The sequence below is a fragment of the Thunnus thynnus genome, chromosome 2 (assembly GCF_963924715.1).
Source record: "Thunnus thynnus chromosome 2, fThuThy2.1, whole genome shotgun sequence".
In the NCBI taxonomy this organism is placed as follows: Eukaryota; Metazoa; Chordata; class Actinopteri; order Scombriformes; family Scombridae; genus Thunnus; species Thunnus thynnus.
In genome coordinates this window covers 11,695,314-11,722,455 of record NC_089518.1, presented here as the reverse complement: position 1 = coordinate 11,722,455, position 27,142 = coordinate 11,695,314, and the positions used below count along the sequence as shown (strand labels likewise).

Sequence of the window (27,142 nt, the reverse complement as noted above, 5' to 3'; positions counted from 1 at the left end):
ACTGTGCCTACATTTCTGATTTTAGTACACTCATCTGTGTTGCAACTTCACAACTGAATGAAGTGAAGATAGGAACATATTCAATAGGGGTTATTCCTTTGACACAGGGCCTGCATCTTGCATAGGTAGGTGTGGACTGAGACGGGGCAGAATTGTGAGCCTGTATAGTTTCTGATTTGCGGCCTTGGCTGATGAAGTGTCTCCTCTGCTCAAGTAAAGCAGTTATGTGCCAGATAGCATAGAGGATAGAGGTCTTTCACTGACTTGCTAAATGGCTGCTGGTGATTCAAGGCTGTCTGCTTCCCAGACTAACTGATGTCCTCTTCTCTAGTTTGGTTTGTTTTCCCTGCTGGTGGCTGCTAGGAGATTTTGACTGGGGTGTAATGGGAAAGAGCAATGTATCACATTACTCATCATTTTAAAGTCACATCTTGATTGTCTAATGTTTTTAGTTTAAGTCCCAGGGGAATATTTATCTCCCCCTGCACAATTTGTTTATACTGCTTGTTCCATTTCATTACACTTTGCATAAACTCATCAATTTTGGACTTGAACATGTGCTTAGTTTTGTGGTGATTGAAATAGATTTAGCAACATAAAGTAGTCAACATAACATTTCTAGTGTTTTAGTGAACATTTCATTGAGTCTGTGACATATATTTGTTGCATTTGGAAAAAAAAATAACATTCTTTCCCATGAATCTCTCAGATATGGCTTTTGTTAGTGGTGCATACTTGGGTGAAGACAGATGACTGCAGTTTATATTATACAGCATCACTCTCGTTGGGAGATGTTGTTGTTCACTTGGGCATTCAATCTGGAAGAAATAGTTCGCAGGGTTGTGTTTTTGAGGCTTTTAGGGTGGGGGTCTGTTGGCTTCTTATTACAGGACACAGTAAGTTATGTGCAGACTGTAAGAGTCATCATTTTCTTTCCCAATGTGTGCAGAACCATTTGTGGTGGTGTTGCATACAGTTTCTCTTTGCATCCTTGAATCATAATCTGAAACAGGCTGTTCCCTGTTTGATACATTCCACAGGTTTAGCCGAGGTCTTCAGATATCATCCTTCTTCAGTCTTTGTTCGCTGCATCACTGGCCTGAAAAAGTTGTTTTCATCATTTTGAGATATTGCCCCGTTCCATCCTGAGGCCAGTGGACTAGTGGGCTTTGGTCTGTGGAATCCACTCCAGTGTTTTCTCTCTCATTTGGGCCATTTTCTGAGGCCCCAGTGGGGCAGACAACAATAGGCTTCATAAGAAATTTTCACCATGACTGGGACATTCCAGCAAGCAGTCGATCTGTTCACAGCAGTTTAGTGGTTAGATAAAAATCTGCTCCGATTGAGGAGAAAAACACAACCCCAATGCTTCCAGGGATCCAAAATAAGATTGAGTGTTCATTCTGTTATTGGATGGTGCCTGCCCGCTATCTATCTAACCACTCTCTGGCATGCGATGCTTATGGATCTGTCTTGTCTCTCTTTGTCTCAGTCAGAATTTCAGCCTAATGAAATGAGGGTGCATCCGGAGTCCTGAATTAGAGGTGAAACAATTGTTACATCTCTTATTTATTTGCTGAAATTGCTAAGGCAGAGGGACCGGGCCTAGAGCTCTGACAGCCTTAGTGAACGAGCGATACTCCACAGTGCTCATGTGGTTGCAGCCTGGATGGTTTGCAGATGCTCAGAGTAATTGTAGTGAAATCTGGGGATGTCTCAGGTAGGGGAGATGGTGTGTCAAACAGGAGCTCATTCTGATTAAGGAACCACTCACATGGCTGCGCTAATGCAGACCAGAGAAGTCAGGTGTTGAGCCAGTGCACATTAAGGCAGTAAAAACACTGCCTGCTGGCTTTGATGACAGACCCTCTTACTCACGAGGCTATGAAGGAGAAAGAACTTCACAGAAATCAGCTCTTTGTCATGTCAGCGTGTTTTAAAGATTGCACTTGACCAATATTGAGTTTCAAGAGCTGCGTTTGGATGGAAGCTGTTACTTTGTCCTGGTATTTAAGAGTATTCATTAAAACCTGGTCTTAATTAAAACAGTTTTCTGAGTGATGTCATTGTGACATGCACACACATGCAGGGGATAGAAAAAAACCCCGAATGATTGAGATATTATGGTTAGTTGTTTTTGTGCCTTAAATTGCAATAGAGTAAGAGTAATGCGTGGAAAATGTTCAACATCCCATATTCAGATTGCATAATTAGCTATGAACACCTAGCGATCTGGTCAGAGCCCTGAATTTTAATAAGATGATGAATTGATTTTCACAGTAAGGTTTGTCAATGAGCTGGAAATGTTAATGAATAGTACTAACATTAATAATATAAATGATATCCAGAATGCATGGCTTGTCTGCTCTCAACCTGTGCAAAAGACCAACAGCAGCAATTTCATATATGCTAACGTTCCTTTAAAAAAAAAAAAAGCTAACATTGCTAATGTTGATGGTTTTAGACACACGGGTCATTTCTTACTGCCTGCAAGAGCTAACTGTCTGTCAGTTTTGCATTATAACTACCACTAGCAGCCATTCCTCACTGGAATTCCATGTGTCATGTTAACTAGCTGACAGATTTCTATGTGTGTGTGTGTGGTGTGTTGCAAAAAAGCCTTTGGTAATGCAAGAATGAGTGTGACATACAGCTTTATCAGTAAACAGACATTTTACTGGTTTCCAGCAAGTTATTTCATTTCTAAATGGTGAAAATGTTCATGTAAATGCTCTCATGTTATTGCAGCCATGAGTTTCCTTCCACCCTGCTGCACATGTATCCTCAGTTGTTTGTAAATGGAAAAAATGTCAGACTTGTAATGAAAGGCCAGGGATGTTCATACACATCATGTATTGACATATGACTTCCGCCTCAACAATACAATATATCACAGCAATGTGTCACAGATCACCTTTGTGTATGAAGTTCACATTCCTGCTGAGGCATAAAGCAAGAGGACAATGCTATGGCAACAAAAGCACAGGATGTTAGCGTGTATTGTAGTTAATGCTGTTGGTGTCGGTCCAGCCCTCCAAGTCAGTTCCTATGCAATGCTTTTGTAACCTCTGCAATCCTGTGTGAAAAGCTGACTAGGACCTTTTGAGAAACTTGCATATCTGCCTCTTTTCTAGCAGTGTAAAGCTGACAAAAAGCCCCGTGGTTATATTCCGTTTTCCCAGAGAAAGATTTGCTTTCGATTGTGTGCCTGCTTTTCTTTTGCCAAAGCTGGCTTCTTACAGCTCTTTCTCATAGAGGATTATTGGAAAAGGCTGTCACTGTCCAGTAATTTTTTTTTTATACTCGCAAATAAAAGTCCTGTAGCAGTGAGTGTGTGTGTCTACACTGTGATGTGCACAGCTGTGTGATTGAGAAAAGTAAGCTTTGCCCTACTGTTTGGCTGCCACTGACAGAAATATCTTGTGTGTGTGAGTGAACAATAGTGTTAACCAATATATGAAGCCTTTTATTAAAAATAAGATATTGGCCAGTTGGTGTTGTGCACCTCTGGTATGAAAGCCTGTCTCTCAGTGACCACAGCTTGTGAATGTTTTTCTGATTAATTCTTGATATTTTTATTATCATAATAATAATAAAAAACTATGCAAATTATTCCATTGAGACAGGATTTTACCTAGCAGTTTGAGGAGTCTCTGTCTGTAAAACCTGCAGTGAAAGCTGCCTCACTCTGCTTTAAGGACCCGCTAACACACAAGTTCATGACTCTTGCTTTATTGGAGAATTTTAGTATCTAATGGTGTAAATGTAGTTTGGGAAAATTTTCAGAGAAATTCTGCTCTAACCATAGAGGACTTGTGTGGGACTGAGTGCACCCGATACATATATCTGGATCCAGATCCAATACTGTAGTGAGTTATTTTTGGGCTCACTTACGTGCTGTAGAACTCATTGCACAGCAGTGAGAGTTGTTGAGTGTGGCACCCCCTCCCCTCCTCCCAAACCCCCCTTCTGACAAAAGCTCTCCACAGAATCGGTCTGGCTGCAGTCATCTCACACCCTCCACTCTATTTTAAGCCTTCAGACAGAGGCCCGCTCCCCCCCTGAGTGGACCCCACTCTCTCTGTGTGGGCCAGAGCGAGGGCCTCTGCTCACCCCAAGACATTTACAGAGACACACAAAGCAGCTCCTGCCAGCTGGTGCAAAGGTAATAGCAGAGGTAACCTTCTGGATGGTGCAGCCTCACGTAATCTCTGCCCTGGCTACACCGTAAGTCTTAGAAGGGTGCTCATTAAAGTTTGCTTTCCTACAGGAGAGTTGACATGTTTGTCAGGGCTGTCCCAGTGGGTCAGTCTATGAATTTGGACTCAAGTGGGGTAAACTTGGACTGCATTTCTACAGACATTTTGTGAGCTTATGATTTTGTCTTTGTTTAGCTGCCATATTCTCTTCCTGTTTTTTAAAGTGCAATGAACAGTTGGCTGAATTGCAACTGCAGCAATAGCTGCTATACCCCTTCAGAATAGTTTTCCCAGACAGTCAGGACTATGTATTATAACCTTCTATTTCTGCATTTGCTCAGTTTTTCTGGGCAGAAAGAAAGCACCCATATTTGTAATAATGAGAACACATGAGTTGTATAGCTTTTCCTCAACTGTTTACCCCTCTTTCATGAATTTAGTCTACCAGGGTGGGGTTGGATTCCACAGTGGGCAGACAGCAGGAAAGTGACGAGTGCCCGTGTTTCCTTCCCGTCTCCGTACAGTTTGCCCAGCTCCCCACATTGTTCATAATGCTGTGCCAGCAGTGCACCACTTAACCATTACAACAAGATAAACAAGTACTCAGGGTTAAGGACATTCCTACTCTACTGACCCTGTTGACTTCGGATAATAACAGTTTCACATTCACAACAATGTTATAATTTGGTACTCAGCGCCTTTTACCACTGATGATATTTATCTACTCCAAAGGTTAGGTTAAGTGTATCATTTGAAGTTCAGTAGGTGATTTAAATTTGAAAGTACCCATATAACAATGAAAGTACTTACTTATAAATCTAAATTTTCCAACCACAAATACACTGGAGTGAATAACATCGGGGTTTCATGTTTCATCAGGTCTACTAAACAGTCTTGGTCATCGACTCTGGAAAGTACCCGTATTTTGGTCAATTAAGGGAGGGAGATGAGGCTAAACTGATTTGGAGTGGCTGCACGGCATCAGAATTGTGGGTAATCAGATGGCTGGCGCGCACCGGACATCCTCTGTCTGAGAGAGACAAAAACACACAAGCTCCTCAGTGTTCCTGGTAATCACAGCTGTAGACAGGGAAGCGCAGTGGCTCCATCAGCTGCTGCTGCAGTCGTTTCTTCAGGTTATGGACTAGCCTGAAGCACCTCTCACTGAAGTGTGTGATGATGACTGTTGTTCTTTGCATAATTACTATTAGATTACCCATGTTCCCCTGGGATAAAATAGTTGTTGTGTGGATGTATTACAAAGTGGAGTCTTGGGATCCCCAAAGGTCCTTGAGGAGGTTCCAGGGGGGGTCCCCAGCAAAATGAGCAACAGTTTAAAGCTTTCATTACTCATTCCAAATTATCCCCAGTAGAGTTTGTGTAAGTGTGATGGTTATAATCATGTGTTTCACTTTTTATAACTGCACCCCTAATGTGCAGTGTAGAAATATCTGCAAATTGGTCTGACACAGAATGTATCAAATGAGGGGCTGTAACATAAAATCTTTAAGAACCCTCCGGTTTATAACATATGTTGAGTTCTGTCACTAATTATGTTACTCATTTCCAAAGTCTGAAAAATAACCTGTTTGCCTGTTTCTTCCCTTCCATCTACTGTGATACCTGTGGTGATTAAGTTTGACTGAGAGGGAAAATGTTAAGAATATACCCTTTACAGGGTGGGGGCACATCAATGGTCTAATGGTTAAGGCGCATACCACATATCCGCAACATCCATGGTTGAATTCCTGGCCAGGGGACCCATGTTGGATGTCATACCCCTCTCTCTTTCCCCGTGTTTCCTGTCTTTTTACACTTACTCTCAAATAAAAAGGTAAAAGGCCAAAAACAATCTTTAAAAAAGAATATACCCTTTACCTTTTAAAGGAAAATTATCTAGAAATCACCATATTATGTTGGTGGGATTTTATAGGTCCCCATCTGCCCTTAGTAATTCATTGTCCAGTCTTGTGAAGCTTCTTTCTCAACTGAGATACAATGAAATTGTGTTGGCTAGTGATTTGAACTGGGATTGGCTAATGCCTGTGTCCGATGCACTAAACACACAATTTGATTCTCTAAATCTCACACAGTTAATTCCCCTACAAGACCCAATCCCAAATGTTTACAAAAATTGACACTAATTGACTTAGTTTTAACAAATAAGCCTTTTAAATTCGCTGCATCAGGTGTCGATGTGAGTGATCATTGTGTGATAATGTGCGAGATTTGTTGAAAAACATGAAGTAACATGTAACATGAAGATATTTGTTGAGTAGGCTCTCTGAGATGTTCTGTATCATTTTAACTGGGATAGAATTGTGTTTTTTGACAACGTTGAACTGGTCTGGAATTATTTCCATGACAGCTTCATTGATATTGTAAACAATCACACACCCCTCCACAAATTTAGAATTAAGGAATGTGATAATCCTTGGTTCACAACCGAGCTATCAGAAGTACTTCATGAATGTAACTCAACATGGGCCAGGGCATTTAAGTCAAGAATAGAGGCTGACTGGCTTCATCCTAGACAATTGTGAAATAAATTAACCTCTCTCTGAATTTTACTTGTCCATGACTACAGAAAGCCTCAAAAATCCCAAATAATTCTGGAAAACCATAAAATCATTGTCTGCTAGCTGTAACTGTAACTAGTTAATCTTCCACCCACTACACTCAATGATAGTCTGAGGGTAACTGACAAGACAGTAATGTTAAATTATTTAAATAATCATTTTATTTCCTCTGGTTTCTTGTTCAACTCTGAGAGTATCCCTCAAGAGTATCTCCAATTAATGACAAAGCCACTGGCAATGTTCAGGTCTTTAACTTCACCCCCTTTACCACAACGGAGGTCATTAGAACTCCAAAAGAATCCTAGAAAACCAGCTGGCCCAGATAACTTAGAGCCTTTTTAAAACTGGCATCAGAATTTATAGCTGAACCACTGTGTTAATCTTACCTTGTCATCAAATAAAATCACAAAGGCCTTTCATTTCTACGCTGATGACACGGTCATTTACTGCTTTGAACAACGACAAGAACATCGTTGTCAGCTTGTTCTAAATACAGATAAAACAAGACTTCTGTTTTTTACTACAAGAACAGTAAAATCAGCATTGTCTAAGAAAGTTGTTTTCAGAAATGGTCAACAAACTGAGTTGGTATCTACTTTTAAATACCTAGGGTTTTTAATTGATGACCATTTGTCCTTTGAGGCACATATCCAGTAGGCCTATGTTGCAAAAAAGCTAAAGCTTTTACAAGGATTTTACTACAGAATCAAGTGTTGCTTTTCTCTTAATGTGAAACAGATATTGGTGGAGTCTACCTTTATACTTGTCATTGATTATGGTGGTGTGTTGTACATGAATGCCTCTGCTCACTGTCTTCACATGCTGGATGGTGTGTATCATTGGGCTCTGAGATTCCTAGACCTTGAATCCACCCACTCCACCGAGTCGAGTTGACTGATTCTGTTAGTCTAGCATCATGACATGAAACAGCAGTTTCTCAGATGTAAAAGCAGTCGATCCAATGAGCTCCACGGGGGGACTAACAATTAGCCGATCAGCGCCACAGGCGGGACCTATGCCATTGTCAAGCTGTGTGCCGGAACCAAGGAGAAGTAAAACTAGGCAGTTCTGATTGAATATGAATCAAGATGTTTGGAGAAACATATTTTAGGGTACCATTTAGCTGTAATGTGAGAAAGTTTGTGACCTGGCCACCATGTTGAAAACGGACAAGCTAAAACCGAGCACCACCCAAGTTGCAGTATTTCACCCACCACGTCAACACCAGCTCGAGCGTTTAGTGCTGATCAAATCAAATCCCCCTCCCCCACAGAAATTGAAGATGGAAACAAAGTGTAACAAGTTGACATCTCTGTCTGATATCAGACAATCACCATTGTAGGGCTGTAGTCAACCAAAGAAAATCTTGGTCGACTGTAATCATACATAATCTTCAACTAATCGATTAGTCGCAGGGGGGGCATTAAAAAATTATTAATTATGATTATAATTATTTTTGGCCTTGCAGGGGTTCTCGTTTTTATAATTATAGGATAAACACTGAGTCAGTAAACATTCAGTAAACGTTGAGTACATTAATTAATTACTTAATTAATAACGTTTTATTGATCTGATTCACCAGCTTTCTCGCTACCAGCGCTCCTTCTCTTCATTCACTCTCTAGCTTGCTTGACCACAGCTGCTCTTTTTCTCACTGGTGCTCTCTCTCTCTTTTTCTCTCGTCTTTTTTAAAGTGAGTCGGGAAGCCAACAGCACAGTCCACTTTACTTTTAACATTATCAAACGAAGAGAAATGTCCTCCTTTCGTCCTAGTAACGTCTTTGTCCTCCATAATGGCAGAATTTAAAACTCTGATCAGTCTGATCTCTGGTTGTGATTGGCCACCAAAGACGAGCGAAAAAGAGAGAGAGAGCTGAGAGCACAAGCGAGAGAGAGAGCAGCTGTGGTTGAGTGAGCTAGAGAGTGAATGAAGAGAGGGAACGCTGGTAGTGAGAAAGCCGGTGAATCAGATCAATAAAACGTTATTTTCTGATTGTTTCACGGTAGTTACGTTTTAAAGCACAAAACACACCCACACCTCCGCTCGACCCTGCGGCTATACGCCGCACCGCCTGATTTGGTCTGAATATGGCCTTATACCCAGCAGTGTCCATTAGGTTGGGCGAGTTCGAAGTTGTGAAAACAACGGGGGTGTTTTGAATACACCCATGTTTTCACAGGTAATTTGTTAGTCTGTCCCTCCCGCCACAGGAAATAATGGATTAATCATGGAAAGCTATTGATGTAGCACTTCTCTCCTTATGAAAGCAACACGCGATTATTCGACCAATGAGAATTTAGTTGGACGAGAGCATATCGACCAACTAATTGACCAGGAGACTACAGCCCTACACCATTGTGTATTATACTTAAAAGTGAATTGGCCTGCTTTATGTACATGTTATCTCAGTCACTTTTTATGTTTTTATTTATAAATCCATTCTTGGCAAAATTCCTACTTACTTATCTTCTCTTTTAAACTTGAAATGTGGAAATTACAGTCTCCATTCTCTGGAGATTTTGCGATTTGTTATTCCTAAAGTCTGAACTGAACTGGGAAAGAAAGCTTTAAGGTTTTCTGCATGCAGCAATCTACAGACTGAACTTAAAATTCAAAACATAGTAACCCTGAATGATTTTAAAACTATGGTGAAATCTATTGAGTCCAGGTTGTCTGTTTGCAAATGTTTTATCTGATCAGTTTAATGTTACTCAAATCTATGTGATTGTATGTTATTTTTATTGTTGAAACTCTGTGTTGCTAACATTCTTGGCCAGGTCTCCCTTGTAAAAGAGATCTTTGATCTCAGTGGGACAAACCTGGTTAAATAAAGGCTAAATATATAAAGGGGGTTTGTTCTATTTCAGCCATTACCTTGGTGAGAACAGTGTTATTATTACAGCTAGACCAAGGTTGTATTAAACCAGAATGATTCTTTAATATAAATCTATAGTGTGAATGGATCTAGGTAATAACTTGAGGCTAAGTGTCTGACTCTGTGAAACTGTGTGTTAAGGATCAGGGGCAGCTCTGGCTGATGTCCCAGAGGGTTGGGTTGAGATTTCCTTCCGGTAGGGAGTCATGTCTTCACCAGGTTTCGGATGATATCTGTCATCCAAACTAGCCTGACCTATCTCTTAATAGGACAGATTGGAGTCTTTGTGCTGCCATCACTCCCTTTCCAGCTAACGGCTATTTTGGGTCAATATCCTGTTTACTGGATACCTAAATCTTCAGAAGTCAGCATTTCCTGTCACACAGAAAGCACCGAACAGCAGCAGCTGATGCAGCAGGGCGGGTGTTTCATCATGGGGGGAGATGGATAGAGATGTTTGTGCGTGTGTGTTTGGTTGATTAAAGGCTGGGTGGGGGATTCACAGCCAGATGCTAGGCCCGCAGCTGGCTGGCTGAGTGGGAGGGGAGCTACATTGAAAAGCAGTAGTGCCAGCAAAGTGGGGCTTAGCCAGACACTGAGAGGAGATAATTCATATTTCATCTGCATCCTCCTCTTCCTCCCAACCACCTGCAGAGCAACACAACACGGACCCAGAGCATGAATAGTGCATGACACAGAAACAAAATTTGAGAAGTGCAAAGGCTTGAGTGGAAGAAAGAGAAGCCCTTTCGTATTCAACACCTTGGGGAGCTCTTCAAAGCTTGGGAATGACTCTATTAGACAGCGAGATTCAAACTTACCCCACCCACCAAACAAAAAAACTTCCACCCCCTTCCACCCACTGGCTCATCCTCCTTATGCAGCAGTGCAGTGGATATCTCGTCAGTTTGGATCCAGCCAAAAGGCTTTACTCTGCATTCATAATATGTACTCTCCAGGGCTCTTTCCTGATCATTCAAAATGCAGTTTTTCTGATATTTTTAATTCATCTAACAAATGTTTGGTATGAAAACCACACTTCATAGTGAATGAGCCACAGCTTCAAAGACGCTATTTATATTTATGCCGTGGCTCTTGCTCAAAATGTACTCTCTGCTAATTTAGCATGCAAAAAAAGGCATAGTACCAAAACTATATTTCAGATATCTGCCTAGTTTTAAATATTCATGATCAGCTTGAAGCTTTGAAAGTGAGCTTAAAAGACTCTCTGTTGCTCAGTGAGCCTCACACACACACACATATGCACACACACATCACCAGAACAATGTCTTTGTCTGTTGTCTCTCTGCATTTTTATCCCCTGCTCAATATTCAGAGGAAATCAGGTAGACTTGTTTCCATTAGCTTGTAAATGAGCTGTTGTTTTTTTGTGGCACTATTAATCTCTGATTAAAATCTTAACTGCAACACAATGTCATCTGTAGCAAACCAATACAGATCCTGTTCAGATCAAATTTAGCTCTGTTTAACTCTTCTAGAGGCAGTGGAATACATCAGGTACAGATATGGTGGCCTTGTCTGTCTTTCAGTCTGACTTGTTTTTTGCTATTATGAGTCTTTGTGCACACTCAGACTCTATGTTTTTCCACTTCCAACATTGTGAGATGAGAGGTAGATCTGTCTTTGTTTTGGAGTGATGTGGAGGCCATGGTGTCTGTGTACTCTGGTTGACCCACAGATTTCAGATCTGTGGTAGTGTTAAACAGTAAGCTCTGGCTCCAAACTGCTCCAACTCTTAGGGATCCTGTGTTTGTGTAGAGGACTGCTCCAGCTCTCTGTCATTATCTAACTGATCTAACTATAGACAGCTGTCTGGTGGAGGGATGTTTTTACTGGCATCCAGCTAACATTTAACATTATAATACTGCTCTTTATGGCAGGTTAAAACTGATATGAGTGCTAAAAAGATTACTGAGTTAAACAATTATCAATCAGCAAAAATGTATTAATCATTTTAAAGTAATTTTAACAAGCAAAAATGCCTATAATTTTTTATAGATTAAACTTTTTTACATTTTATAGATTAAACAGATTAAACAATCTGTAGATTAATTTAAAATAAGAAATAATTACTATTTGCATCCCTAATAAATATGTTGGTCTTGTCAACATTGTCTATCTTGGACATAAAGAATATGACAGTTATTTAGATACTGTGTATTGATCAATATTACAGCGCATGTTAATACGATAATTCTTATTATTTAGTGTACTTTGTCTATTGGAGGCATTGGGTGCAAAAATGTAATTATTTGTATTGGTCCGTAACAATTCATATTTGTCCAATTTAGCAGTCTTGCTGTCAGTGCTTTACAGAGAACAAATGCCAAAAGACAAACAAAAATGTTTGATGACATGAATTAACAACAGATTAATGAAAAGGATACAAATGCTTGTTTGAGAATATCGTTCAGTGTTGTTGTTATTTGAAGATTGTTTTCTTCCAGATGGTAGCACTCAGGATGAGAGAGCACTGCATTGACCTGATATTTGCTCCTATGCACACCCACTCGCCCACGCACACACATAGACACACATGCACTTTAGCAGGGCCCTTTGAGCAAAGCAGGGCAGAGTAGATGTAATATCACATTTCTTTTCATCTGACAGAGAGAGAATAATAAATAAAGTAACTGGGGCATAGCTCAAGCCTCTTGATAGATTTATCCAGCTGTACAATGGCTCCTTTAGAAACATAGATCCAGCCTCACCTTATCTCATGACCTGTTGAAGGTTAACAGTAAATTGGCAGGGATTTCTCCACTGGCCAGTTCTTGCGACCTGTCCTCCACCTTTGGCTCTGACACTACGCCATTGCCTGCAGAATGAGCCCAATCCTTTATCAGGCGGTTGGCACAAGGTCATAAAAATATCCCCAGAGGGGGGTTAATCACGTTTGACTGAGTGCATATTTGAAAAGCAGTCGCAGTTATTGTGATAGGTTGTGTTAGCTCTGTGAGGTGTTTTCTATGTGTGCAACGGTGTTTTTACAGAGCGAGGTTTGAGCATGGCCAAAGTGCCTCAGGTGTAAGGAGGTTCTTCAGAAGGTATGGAGGTTTCTTGTCAAAATGAGGAGTAGTTTAATTTGTTCCAAAATATCCCAACTAGAGAATGCATTGGAGGGATGCAGTCAAAGGTTTCAATCTCACCTCTATTACCTCCCTAGGGACATTGTAGACACAGAGTTAGGAAGTAAATCAGTAAAAGCAGAAATTTTGCCAAACAGGTTCATAAGGTCTGTTTGGAAGTTCATGACATAAAATTTTTTAAGAACTCTTAGCTTGTCCTAAGAAATGCAACATTGTTTTGATGACATCCTGCCCTCTCTTCGTACAGAGTGTGCCTAACACCCTGCCACCCCACTCCCAGAGGAGGACATTCAGTATCTTTCCTAAAACAGTGTGAGCACCCTGCTAAGCCTGTTAGTAGTCCTCTATTATAAGGGCCCCGGGCTTTACTGTTTTCTACACAAGAGAGACAGAAAGAAAGCCAGAGATGGAGGGAGGGGTGGGGTAAGTGTCTGTTAAATGGGAGACCCTGCGGCTGCACATGCAGTCAGTTTTTGGAGAAAGGGTGTCAGGGGGACAATAAGTGTTGCACTGGTTGCCTGACAGGAAGTGGAACATATGTCGCTTTTCCAACTCCCTAAGTCTCCAGTAGACCTCACATGAACTAAGCTTCTGGCAAAGCTTGCCTCACAGCCTCCTCCACAAACTGCTGCAAACCCCCCTCTTCCAATCACCAGTCCTCTGACAGTCATGCTGACAGGGATCCAGAGGCTGAGGGGAGGGGCACTGCAAACAACCCACCCTCCAGGAACCCATAGTTACGCCATCAAGGCAAACCCACCGCCGCCCCGCACACCGCCCACCACCCGTCGACTGCGGCCAGCTACCGCTAAGCTGCCTCTACAGCACTGCATTCTTCTTCTTCTCTCTTTCTCTCTCTCATTGCCGCACCCGCTGTCCAAACAATCAAACCCCAGCCATGAGTGCTGACCTCTCTCAGAGGCTCATTGTTTTAGTTTTACTCTACAGGCTTTGAGTGCTTTTCTACTCTCTTTGTTTTTTATTTATCATCCTCCTCCCCCAGTCCGTTGCTTCTGCCACTTACTGAAACCCTGCACAACTTATTTATCTCCTCGCTGCTTGAGCTGCTCTTTTTGACCGGATGCTACCATAAATTCCATGTTGAGAGAGACTTTCTGCATGTTTGACTCCTAATCTGACTCCAGGCCATGAATTGCAACATATGTGCTATGTGACTCTGTGTGTGACTCCATGTGTGCAAGTGTGTTTGTATGTATGTTGTATAATTGATGGCATATGTAAGAAATTACCCAAGGTTTCAAAACATCTCCTGGCCAATTTGAATGGGAATATCACCCATGCCAGAGATTAAGGTGGTGTCGAATGTTGCCGAGGGTCGAGCTGGGGTTTCCATCTGTCGCTAAATGTGGTCGCAATGCCCCGTCGGGAAGCAATCAAGCTTTAGCTGCAGGTTTTTTTTTCTGGGCTGGGCGGTAGGTTGAGAGGCTTGGAAGTGGCCCCTGCCTTTTAGGTTCTGAGTCTGTCAAGCGGCCTGGCTAACCCGAGTTTTGTCTCGGCGCTGGTGCAATGGAACAAAAGGGCGCGTCGATGGAGGGTGGTGAAGGAGAGGGGGGTTTCTGGGAAGAGGTAGAAAAAGCAGGACTGGGGTGAGAAATGATGGAGGCGTCTGAAACCAGGAGGCCAAGCGTGAAAGAGATGAGAGAGGGAGAGAAGCCCAGATTTGGCTCAGGATCAGTCGCCAGAGAAGGAGAGATTAAGGTCCCATCATTCCCAGCTGCATCATCAGGGCTTTGGCCCACTCCCCTACAGTTATTTGTGTGTTTGTGTGCTTTTTACTCCTAAAACAGTTGACTAGAAGGATTTTTAGACTTGAAGCACCCTCATAAATGCACAAACAAAAACCAGAGACTACTGCCACACACCACAACAGTTCATTCATCCAATCTTTCCAGAGAGTTGGGACCTCTGCCCTGGCTGTAACTGAGATGAGGCCTGCCTGGCTAGCCTTGGATGTTTCTGAATGCCCCTCTTCCCCTTTTTTACTCTGTGAGAGCATGCTGTTTTGGGCCTTTGCCATGCATTGTCAGCCTCTCTAGTTCCCCTTCCTCTACTTGACTTCCCTTCTGCCTCCGCTTCATCCCACAAACAAGCCTTGTTTTGGCTGGATGTTTGGATCACACAGCCACAGTTCACAGTTGTTTTTTCATGGGTCACCCTTGTGCACTGCGCTCTCACACGCTCCCTTCTCTCGCTCACTCTCTCTTGAACTTCATCATGTGATTCTTTGCTGTGGAGAATTGCAGAGAGGGCAGGTGGTATAAACAGAAGGGGCTGATGGGAAATTGGACGACCCAAGGTTAGCCAGGCGATCTTTGCTGGAGGATTAATTGTGTAAGAGCCATGTAATGATTGCTGGCATGCCTCCGGAGTGAAATCCTGTTAGTCACTGCACAGGGGTCAGGCTAAGACTGAGCATGTTGTGTATGTGTGTGTCTGTGTGTGTCTGTGTGTGTCTGTGTGTGTGTGTGTGTGTGTGTGTGTGTGTGTGTGTGTGTGTGTGTGTGTGTGTGTGTGTGTGTGTGTGTGTGTGTGTGTGTGCATCAGTAAGGAAGGTGACTCCGATCGCCCCGGTATGCATGACCAGGTGGCGATCTGACAGGTTCTGTTGTCTCAACCTGAAAGTAACCACAGGCTCCCTCCCACTGTGTTTAGATTGAGATGTACACATCTAATTTCTGCTCACTGTGGTTGTGTAGGAGTGAGTGGGAAAGTTACCCACATTTACACCTGCAATAACATGACAACAGGAAATATGTCTGTGTTAATTAGAATTATGTCTTGTAAGTGATTAACTTCCTAGTTTATAACATCTTAAGCTTTTAGAGATCAAGCTCAGTTAAAAGGTATCAAACTTGTTAGGCTGATATTTCAACCTAGACATGGTTTGTGATTATTATTATACTGAATATATGCATCAAATCTAAATACCAAGGTTGGGTATTGAACCTAAATACCATTTTGGTTCTGACTGGACTGCGTCTATGACACTGAGTATCAAAAACAGCAAGTTCTGAAAGCAATGTATGTCTTGTCAGATTTGTTACTTATTCTTTGATTAGATGATAGTTCTTTATTTAATAATAATACATACAACTTTTGGACCCCACTGTATTTTTATATTAATAATAATTTTTTAGACTGTTAAAGTTCTTTATAGCTGCTTTTGTTTAGATTGACATTTGAGAATTTTGGTTTCTTTTATGAAACTTGCAATAATTGATTTTTTTGGCCACTTGGGGACCACACAATGAGCTGTAAATACAACTTTGACATATTATGGCATATATGTTAGCATATGCCATAATATACATCCAGCAGACATCGAACAACATTAGCATGTATTTGAATAAATGCTGCACTATGTTCACTAGCTAGTTGCTATCTTTCTCTGCAGATTTGTGTGTTTGTATCAGAGATTCTGCATCTGTAATTTTAGTTGATGGGAACAATGAGACGAGACCCAAACAGTAAAGTTGTAGGCTGTCAAACAAAAACAATGAGCTGAAAGATGCTAAAATGCTCCACAGAGATGTTGATAATTTTCTGTGGTTTCATCTCTATGAGCAATCCCTTTCACATTACACATTGTAATTTGATCTATTGTTAATACAAAAATACTGATTAGTGGATTAAAAACTCAAGTATCATATTGTCACTAGTATTGTAAATTTTCAGATAGCACACAGGCTTACCTGTAGGGTTGGATTCATTCAAAACTTTTTCAAAATCAGTGCCAATGATACCTTATGGTGTTTTTCCTTTGTTTTTGGAGTGTTGCGAGTGTTTTTCCATTACATGGCAGGGTAAGGTAAAATAGGTTGTTTACCTGTTGGAGGTGTGCTGTTTGCAGAAAACACAGTAAGAGCCTGTTATCTACTGTTCATCAAACATCTCACTGTGGCTGTTTCTGCTTGTGCTATTCCTCCCTGCATTATTTATAACTGATCCGCTGAACAATAACTCCGAATATCTTCAGTTGTGTAGACCTTTGTTTTTATTGTAGAATGCTGCTGCTAATAAAGCTTTGCTAATTCGGTTATAAACACATTACATTTCCTATAATTCTTCAGAGTAAAAGTCTCCTGTTATTTTGTCATTTAAAACTTTTTAATATGTAGCAGTAACTTAATACAAATGATATGACTGAAAGTGACCAGGGAACAGTAAAATAAGGCAGATATCTGAAAGTACAAACAAGAACACAGGAGAGAAACTAAACTTCAAAAATTAAGTTAGGAGCTACAAAAGTAGTGAGAACTGAACACAGAGACTTGGCTTGGCTTGGCTTGGCAAATCAAACTAACCCAGGCTAGTGGAAAAACCCTATTAATTTTGGCACTGATACCAGGATAATGTTTTTCAATAAAATCAAAATGTTTGAACCTTTTTTCATTTAACAAAATATGTCTAATTGATCAGTGTGTCAGATAAAGCAGTGGTTCTCAAACTTTTTCATGTCAAGGACCCCTAAACTGACACAAATTAGACCATGGACCCCTATTTGATAAGATTTTGTCCCATAGTCCCCCATCTGATAAGATTTTTGCTTTAGATGTTTTATTACAGAAAGTGTATGAAACCCATGACCAAAATAGTCATACATTCTGTCATCATGTTACTTATGGATGGAATTGTAGTGAAAATAAATTATATCCCCTTTTTACTGTGGACCCTTTAGAACTCCCTCAAGGACCTCTGGGTATCCCCGGACCCCACTTTAAGTACCACTGAGATAAAGAACTTTCCTTAAATAATATGTTTTTAAAAAAGTCAGAAAAGTTTAAGTGTGATATCCATCTCTAATAATGTATGTTTTCTGCATGTCTCTATTTTTGGTATGACTACTACTACTATAAAAAAGTATTTGTACCAGTACAATACACCTTGCACATTTTCTGCAGAGATGACTCATTCTCTACTTTCACTGAAGTTTCCTTGTTGTGATTCTGTCCTGGGGGAATGAAAGCCCCTTATCTGCTTACGCTTTCTCCTTTTCCATCATTTTACTCTATCTCTCCATCCTCAGACAACACTGAGCAGCTTATTGAACACAGATGATGAATGAGTGTGGATTGATGGCAGATAGCAAGTTGCTGCTAATTGACACCGCTGTATCACTTCATCTCCTGCCTTTGTATTCCTCCTCCTCCTCCGCCTTTTCTTTTCTCAGCACAGCAATCCATTACGGTTCAGATTAGTCGCGTTTAAGGAGCCATACGTCGCCGCGTGATCTATTGTAATGAAATATACTCCACAGGAGATTGCTCAAGGGCTCTTGTCAAGGGTATTGCTTTTTGGAGGCATTGATCGTGTTGGACGTTGCTGAGTTGTGCAAGAGCATGAGTTCTTCAGTGTCTTCTCAGTCTACGCAATGCTTTAATGTATAATTTGTAGCAACAGCAGCTCTAAAATTCATACATATACAGGCCAATAAACAAACTTTGGTTTATCTTGTACTACAGACACCCCAATCCTCATCCATTCAGGAGTTAACCGTGTAATAGTCTTCTCTGTCTAGGCATCATATGAGAAAGGTGAAGTTTCATTATCCGCCAAAACAGCCCTCTCCCTTTTACTCTGACTCAAAGCCAACCACACTGGACTGAATAAAGTGCAGGTTGGACAAATCCTCAGGCCTTCTTCAGAGCCAAATCCCTGTCTGTTTAACGCCTCAGCCTCTCCGCTACCACTAGCTGAACAGAAGTGATTTAACTGGCAAAGCTCTCACAAGCTCTTTTCTCCTCATCAGAAGTGGGGTTCAGCTCTTGGCAAGGCTTTTTAAGCTAGGCAAGGAGACAAACGTTCTTGTCACTTTGTTATTTACTTAGGCTAAGGAACCCTAAGGTGTGTTTTTTTTTCTCCTGATGAACTTGGAACATAGAGGCTAGCTCAGCTTTATAAAAGCGTTTGGTTTTTTTTCCCAGGTGCTTTTAATATGTTTTTATCCTCTTCATCCAAGTTTGACTTTTACTGGCGCTTTCACATTTTCATGAAGTGCTGTTCTGTGCAGCCAAAGTTGTTCTGGGGAAGCAGGTATGTTTAGATGCACTGCTCAAGGCATCCTTGAGTAGCTGAGAGGAGCGAGTCTCCCCCTTGTTTTTCTGATTCAGCTGATTGGAGAATTTTAGCCTGCAACTGTCTGATCATAAGCTCACTTATCTAACCTTGAGGCTACCAATACTCTGCTGTCTAATACAAACCATTTTAACAAGATTTGCATGTCTTCAAGCTTCCTCCCCCTCCCTTATCACTATCTCTCTCAAACCCCTCTGCCACTTTATCATCCATCTCGCTGAGATCAGCCATTAACTCACTGTGCTCCACTTATCCCGCCCTTGACTAAAGGGTATGCTTTCCTGAGTCTCCTCAACTCAGAATCAGCCTTGTATCCCCCGGGACCAGCAGACAGCCGTGCTAGCCCATGGCCAGACGGCTTTTAATCATTTATTTAGCGGCTGTAATGTTGAGTTCAACTCTACTCTCTCACTTAGTGTGAGCAGAGACGAAAGGGAGAGAGCAAGGAAAGTGAACGAGAGGCACCACATTAAGCTTGGATCAAGAAGCCAGTTTGTCAGCAAGCCTCTAAGGATCCCTCCCCTCCTCTCTGTCCAATGCTTTGCCAAGCACTATGTGTTTTAAACCAGTGTAGGTGCTGCTTTTATTACAGTATTCCTGTTTCGACAGCATCTCCTCTGGGTTCATCCAATGAGCCTTCAAAGGAAGGAAGCGTCATAGAAATGCAATTAATTTGGCCAGATCGCATCCTGTACAGAAGAAGAAAAGCAATATCATGCCATGCATTCAACTTGGTACACACGCACATTTACTGCATGAGTCACTTATCAGAATTGAATGACTTATTAACTATTATCCTTCTTTAGCAACGTTTAGTTTATTTCTTTAAGGGATGTTCATACAAGTCACATGTCGGTGAAAACATACGCTTTCATGTATTTAAGTGGATGAATGCAACTTGCAGCGTTTGTTTTTTTGTAGAGTAGCTGGACTTGAACGCAGATGCATCATAGACGTACTGTCAAATCGCAATGGGCAACCAATAAATGACAAAAGATCTGGGAAAACCATGTGTAATCAGGCACTCCTGGCCTTTTTTAGTGAGCTTTGCATTTCTGGGTCTGACCAAGACCTTACTGTATTTTGGTTGTTGAACTGATCTTAAATCAAATTCTATGTGGCATTAAAAAACATTTTTAAATTGATACTGTACATGCTCACACAAAGACTCTGCAAATAAGGTATTACCCATTGTTGTTTTCAGCACCGGGCACAAAGTCAGGAAGGTAATTCACATTTTTAATTGAACAGAGCAAGGATGTTGATTGGAGGCAACCAATCAGCACTGACTTTTTCTGAATACCATTAGAGGGCCCTTCCTAGCAGAACCATGCTGTTTAGCCTGAAGGTCAGTTGTAAAAAATGTCTTTTCCTCAACTCAGCAATGGTTGAGTATAAATAAATGTGTCTCTTTCTATGCAGCAGATAGCCTTCTCAGTCATTAACCCCAATAATGGGACTCCAGAAACTTTCTCCAAGTGTAATGACCTAACTCTGCTCAGTTCAGGATGCTAATTGACTCTAAATTATTGTATAGAGTGGAATAGGTACCTAGAGAAAGTTTTCATTTTCTTTAAGGAATATATGCATACACCCAAATACAATAGCCCAGGCTTTTTGCTCAGAAGGGACATAGAGCCTGGTGGGTTGTGGGATTAGGAGAAGAGATCCACAACATTAACAGTGCAAACTTTTGACTGATCAGCAAGAAGGACTGCAGATCAATGAGGACTGTGTGTGGCTTTGAAGCCTGAAAGGAGTTGGCCAATCAATGAAGAACTGTTCACTTGTTAAGCGTCTTCAAAGATGTGAGGAAAACAAGCGGTCTTCCTCTATAAGGCACTGCTCATAGTGTGTAGAGAACAACACTACAACTTTTCCTCGCGCTCTCTCCTTGGCCTTCATTCTATCTCCCTCCAGCTTGGTATAATTGGTCGGACAAAAATAGTCAGCTTGGTTCAGTTGTTCTTACCGTTTTTTACGTGAGGTAACTTTGCTAATCGTTAAAGTTAAAGTTAAAAATCGTTAACGTCAAAGTTAAAAAACTGCATTTTGAATATAAATTAGTTGGTGTTAACTAGCTTCAAACTCAGCCTAGCTTAGCAGTTAGCTTTGTGCATTCGCAGTCAAAGCAGCCTCGTTAAAACAATGGCGTGCGATGAGTGTCCCACAGTTGCAGACAGGATGTTTCTACTAGAGAAATGTGTCCGTAAGTTAGCAACTTTTTTCGGCTAACGTTACTTTAAATGTGGCGGGCACTCCAGATGGTCATAGCCCTGCTAATGATAGCACTAGCATAGCATTGTTGGCTGCAGTAGGAAATGTATGGTGTGTATACTAGGCCAAAAACTTCAGACTGAATGGCTGTTGTCGTGTTTATTTCTGCTGTGTGATAGGCTGATAGAGCTATCCATATTGAGTAAAAAATGTCCAAAGTTTATCAGTTATCAACAGAAATTTTATTGTGATCCAGTATCAAGATCATTTTATCGCGCAGCCTTATGACAGCATCAGTGTGTAAGCAGCAGATTGTTGTTGTAGTTGCTGGAGGTGGAGCTAGTTTCAACTACTTTGTATACAATTAGACCATAAATGAGCATAAAACAGCTGTCAAAAGGTGTCCTGACTCCTTGCAGGAAACAGAAAGATTGTTTTCCTTTTCCACTGCAGCAAAACAAAACTATTTCAGTAATAGTTTTGGCTGATGAGCCATTGTTGGATGTTTACATTTTTCAAAATGAAAGACCAAATGTTATTTTCTACCTGTCTTTTTTTCTGCAGTACCATAATCATACCAAACTGTGACCCCAAAACCGAGGTACATACAGAACTGTGAATTTTGTGTACCGTTACACCCCCAGTGTATACAATAAAAATGGCATTTCAAGCATTCTGTAAAAAGGTTAACATTCCTTTCTTAAGATCAGTTACAGCTATCTGAAGTACGAGTATACAACTCCCTGCTCCCTCTTTTTCCTGTAGTTTCCACTACATCGTCCTATTCCAACTCTTCCCTTCTCCGCCCCCTGCATTACTTTTGACTTCCTCTCCCTCTCTTGGCTTTGTGCTGTTTTGGTTACTAATGATTGCTTCAAATGCCTTCCTTCCCCTCCCCATCACGAGAACTGTAATTTTGTCACACTTATGCACAGCAGCAGCCCATGCCAGGGCGTTGCTGCTCTGACCAGTGACTTCATATCGTTTTCCATCAGCAGGAAATGCAGAGGGAAGCGCATTTTTCTCACGCACGCACACAGGGTCAGGTGGGGTATGAGGGCTCCATACTCACTTTCATCCATAGCCCATGGACACTTTTTCTTCAAATACATGGCCTCCCAATGAAATATGAATCAAACACAGTCCTCCAGGCTTTTTCTTGCCTTGAAAGAAGCTTTAACTCAATTTGAAGTCTCAAGAGGTGAGGAGTTACCAGCTACAATGCACTGCAGTGTTTGGATATAATATCAGGGCCAAATAAATCATGGACTGTCAGGACTAGGAACAAAGTAGAAAACTATATCTTTACAGTTTTCCTCTTGTATGCTGTATAGGCATTATCCAGAGTTTGTGTGCTTGCAGATTTCAAGTGCTGCTGTATGTTCTGTGGAGCAACCAAATTACATTCATATTGGTGGATTCATCAGCACAAAGTATATGTTCAGTGCCAAATTTCAGAACAAATGCTGGAGGCAGTGCATCCACAACATAGTGGCAAGTACGACTGTGGTGGACACTGTGGTGGAAAGACATATAATATGTATTTTCACACCAGAGATTTGGATTGTCTTCTTTTTTTAACCATGGTCATGATTTCTCTCTCACCATAATCAAGTAACCTTCACTTGAACCATAGCGGTTTTTGCAGAATTGTCCAATACCAACTGTCTGGAAACAACCTTTGGGAATGCTGCATTTAGGGACAACTCACTGACCCTTACAGTATCTGGACATGGAGTCCCAGAAATGCTTTTGTCCTTTTTTTTTTTGATTAGTAGGACTTCATGAAATAATAATACATATAATATTTAATCAGAAAAAAACAAAACAACACAAGGATCATCATTCTGCATGTATGTCACATTTGCATATTATCACCTCATAGACACTTTTCATTCATGTCTTCATCTCAATATATTTTTATGCTGTTATTTTTCATACATTATTATTCATGTACTGTGTTTCACACTTTCCATTCCTCTACTTGATGCTCGAGTGTCGCATTGCAAATCGCAGCTGGCATTATATTTAATACCTTTCATTTGCAATGTTCTTATTCATTCTCTGTTCGTCTCTGCTGGATTGTAATATCATTTGTTGCTGCAATAGCCTTATTAAAGTTTGATTTTGTCATATATCTAATGGAAGATTACCTGGATATTGTACTGTTTCTCTCCACGCTGTCTTAACGACTAAGTATTAAAATCTGTCATTAACCCCTGATTGCCTAACTTGTCTATCTGTGCAGGAGCAGAGCCCCAGTAACGCCACATCCCTGGCCATGATGCAGGAGCCGCAGGAGATGGTGGAGGAGACGGTCACCATAGAGGAAGACCCAGGAACCCCCACCTCCCACGTCTCGGTGGTCACCTCTGATGATGGCACCACACGGCGCACAGAAACCAAGGTAAGACCAAAGGTTCTCAGCTTAGCTACAGTGTTGCAACAGAGGGGGCAAAAATCCTGCAAGATGAGTGATGGAAATGTGATAAATAATATGTACTTTTGTTGATTCCCAAACAAACTGTATTTTTAGAGTGTTGATTAACAAAATATTTTGTTATCGTTATAATGTACACTGTTGGCTGTTAAAAAGTGTTGATCTTTGGGATGCTAAGAAAAAGACAGATTTAGACATTTAACTGTGACCTGCAGCTAAAGCTGATGTTCTGTATGTTACCTAATGTATGGAGCTGATATTCAACCTGGTACCTGCTATCACACCTGAGCAGCACACCTCAGAGCAGTTGCATTGTCATAGCACAGGGAACCCATTGAGCTCATAGCTGGAAAAAACCAGAAAGTCTTTTTGATCCATTTCAATATTGCTTCAAATTACGGTTATGGATTACTGCTTCCAAACAGCATGGTACTGTACCTCCACTCTCAGACTTCCATCCTTAAGAACTCTAAATCCCATAATCCTCCAGCCCTAAGTGGTTTCATCTTCCTCTCATGGCTTTATTTCTTTGATTATTGTGTTATTATGAGTCAACTCCCCTGGTGTTCTCCTAGTTTTGTGCTCTTTTGTTGATTCGTCCTCTACTGTGTTCTGTTGTTTCTCTGTAAGGATGTGTCAACTAACGTGAAGGTGAGTGCACTTTTATACCAGTATAGCTTTTATACCCACCACGCCACCATTTCATGTGTGCCCATTTAGGCTACAGCAGCAGTGTGCAACACAGTCTGCATTGTCACAAGCCAAATAATGCTCAAGTCTATACTCTAAAATACACTGTTCTAAATTCACTGCTTGCTGCTTCCACCTCCTGGGACGAAACTCTTATTTTCTGTTTCTTTTGCATGGTCCTCTCTCTGTCTCTCCTTGTTTCTCTTTCTCTTATAAATTACTTTACAAAATACCTCATGACATTATAGGAGGTACAAAATACCACTGCTCAGCACCAATAACATATTATACATGTTGTAATATGAGATTTTTTATTTTTGTTGGTAATCAGAATCACCATGGTTATCTGTATACACGTAAAGCAGCACTAAGAAAGCAAATTGGCTCCTCAAATGGTTTTCAACCATTTTAAATACCCCAAAGTTGCGAAATCATGGTGTCAGTAATCTGCACACTGCTCTGACCAGAATACATTTTTCTTGGTTCCTGGTTGGAGTTTTGAAGAGTTTCCAGTTCAAGCGTCTTCGGTGCTTTCTGGAAGGCAGTCTGCATTTCTCATCTAAGTTTGGAAGCATCACATCTCTGTGCACCAAGAAGAATTCCCACCAGAATCCCCACCAGATTTGCATTTGACAAAATACAGGGAATCTATGACATTTTAGAAGTGATGTGGGGGTTGGAAAGCTCTTCTCTTTCACTTCAACATTTTCAGACATTTTGCTTGGGATGTAAACACAACTACACTCAACTGCTGCTGCTGTAGGCTTCCAGAGGAGAGGAGAGTGCTGTGTGTCGATCCTACTCTGGAGACTGTGAAACTGTAATTAAAAAGCTTGGTCTAATCCCTCATCGGGGAGTGCCCATTGCCCTCCAGCCTATTTACTACGAGGGGAGTGGCCACACACACTCACATAATTTTATGTATTCACACTCAGAACTTCTTAGGGATGATGCATACAAACATCACACTAATCAAAGGCTTTGCTGCTGAGGAAGGGAAAAGCAAGGACGCCTTTTTTAAAAGGGCCCACCACCCCGCTGGGAGGAGGGATCCAGTATTTTCTAGAAGTCACTTTGAGGTGAAAAGCAGATTAATGTTCAGGGTGAACTTCTGGAAGCCAGTGGCTCTGTGGTGGCAAACGGATCCAGACCTAGCCGAGAGTTTACACAAAGAAACCCTTCCACATGTCTTCCCCACTTTCCCTCTTTCTCTTTTTCCTCTCTGTGCCTCCCCTCTCACACTCACTTTCATGTGTTGTTTTTCCACTTCTCTCTCTCTCTTTCTATCTTTCTTATCATTTCGCAGAGACTCACATTTTTATTTATGTGCTCTGTTCTTTTGAACCAAAGTCTCGCCATACTGTCTAATGTTAACGCACTCTTTTCCCTTGATGGTTATCCCCCATCTGACTGCTGGAAGATGAAACACAGAAGCATCTCCCATCTTCCTGATTTGCAGGCAAAAAAGTTTTTTCAGTGGTAAACACGTTTCCAGCTGATTTAGTATCAGCAGTATTAGTAGATGCCATACTAGGAAAGGAACAGATAAAATTGGCACCGAGATGAAGCTTTATGAGACAATGCCAGTGAAGCCAAGGTGATGTGCACTTTTATGTGTTTGTGCAGGAGGGTCAGGGTAAGTTTCAGCTGACAAATTCAGTTCATGTAGGAAGTGGAAGCTTTTGAATGGCCTTTCAATAGCAGTTTAACTACTTGTTCTATTTATGCTTTCAATCAATTCAACTCAAAGTGAATTGGCACGGACCCCAAACGCGTGTGCGTATGAGTGAGAACACATGTATGCGCTCAATTAGATGGGCTTCCACGTCCGTCCTCCTGTCCCAGCATGCCATGCTTTCCTTTGGCCATCATCCAGCCCTCGTTTCCTCCTGGCAGACTCTCTGAATGAAACACCAGTCATGTTGGAGGAAGAGCTCAGTTGGACCAATAAAAGCAGCATTCCTCCTCTTTCCTCTGGATATGAGCTAATGAGAGTTGAGGCAGACCACACAAACAAATAACCGCACTTTCACTATCCCGCAAACGCCAGGGAGCCGACTGTGAGTAGGTAGGAGTTAGTTATTAGCTTTTTCAGAAAAATGCCAAATGTTAGTTTCTTCAGGTGCAGCTATTGTGAAAAATGTTTCAAAAGCATCACTGTAGAACAAAACAGAATAAACAGATGGGTCATTCTGTGTCAAATCAGACAGAATCCAGGGAAGTGGTTGCAACACCGTCTTAGATTTTGTTCAGAGTTTGCCAATATAAAGTTGAAGATGAAGATGTTATGAATAAAACAAAGTGTGGTAACAAATGGTCATTTTCATAGGACCAAAATGGTATGTGGGGTAGCTAGTAGGAACATGAAAATGTATGTGGAAATAGCTCAATGTATGGTCATTTAGTGTACAAAGTGCCAGTGTCCTTCCATGTTACCTTCATAGATAAATGCACATAGTTAAAGGCATTGTTTTAACTCTAGGAAAAAAGCATCCATAATGTAGAAGCAGATTCTTCTCTCATGTTTGTCCATCCTGCAAAGTTTAGTGAGGCTAGGAACAATACTTGTCAAGATATTAATGTTCAAACATGGCTTACCAGATAATATGTTTTTGAGGCTAAAAAAATGAAATAATATCAAGGGCTGAAAAAATATGAAAAGATAGGATACATATGTATACATGTATAACAGAAATATTTTACAGACCTTGGTTTTGGGACCCATTCATGATGCAAACAAGGTTTAAACAAAATCTGAGACGGTGCTGCAACAACCTTTTCTGATTTGACACAGAATGACCCAGATACTTTTTTCCGTTTAAGAGTGCCTTACTCTGTTTGAGACAGACTCGACTTCAATAATGTTTTTTTGCAAGCAGTTTTAATAAATAGTTACTGAAACACAGCAAGACACATTTTGATCCTCTCTCATATT

The 27,142-nt window shown here is 41.0% G+C and overlaps 1 protein-coding gene across 11 annotated transcripts in view; it reads left to right on the top strand.

Moving 5' to 3' along the window:
- Positions 1-27,142, top strand: part of arvcfb (ARVCF delta catenin family member b) — a 239,117-nt gene that overhangs the window by 131,056 nt on the left and 80,919 nt on the right. For 8 of the 11 annotated variants that reach the window (XM_067603116.1, XM_067603171.1, XM_067603143.1 and 5 more), the window contains 2 exons: positions 23,326-23,484; positions 24,148-24,168. In XM_067603116.1, the coding sequence (XP_067459217.1) occupies positions 23,359-23,484; positions 24,148-24,168 (147 nt within the window). In that variant the 5' untranslated portion in view covers positions 23,326-23,358. The remainder of the gene's footprint in view (positions 1-23,325; positions 23,485-24,147; positions 24,169-27,142) is intronic. The other 3 variants (XM_067603162.1, XM_067603153.1, XM_067603098.1) reach the window with 1 other exon arrangement.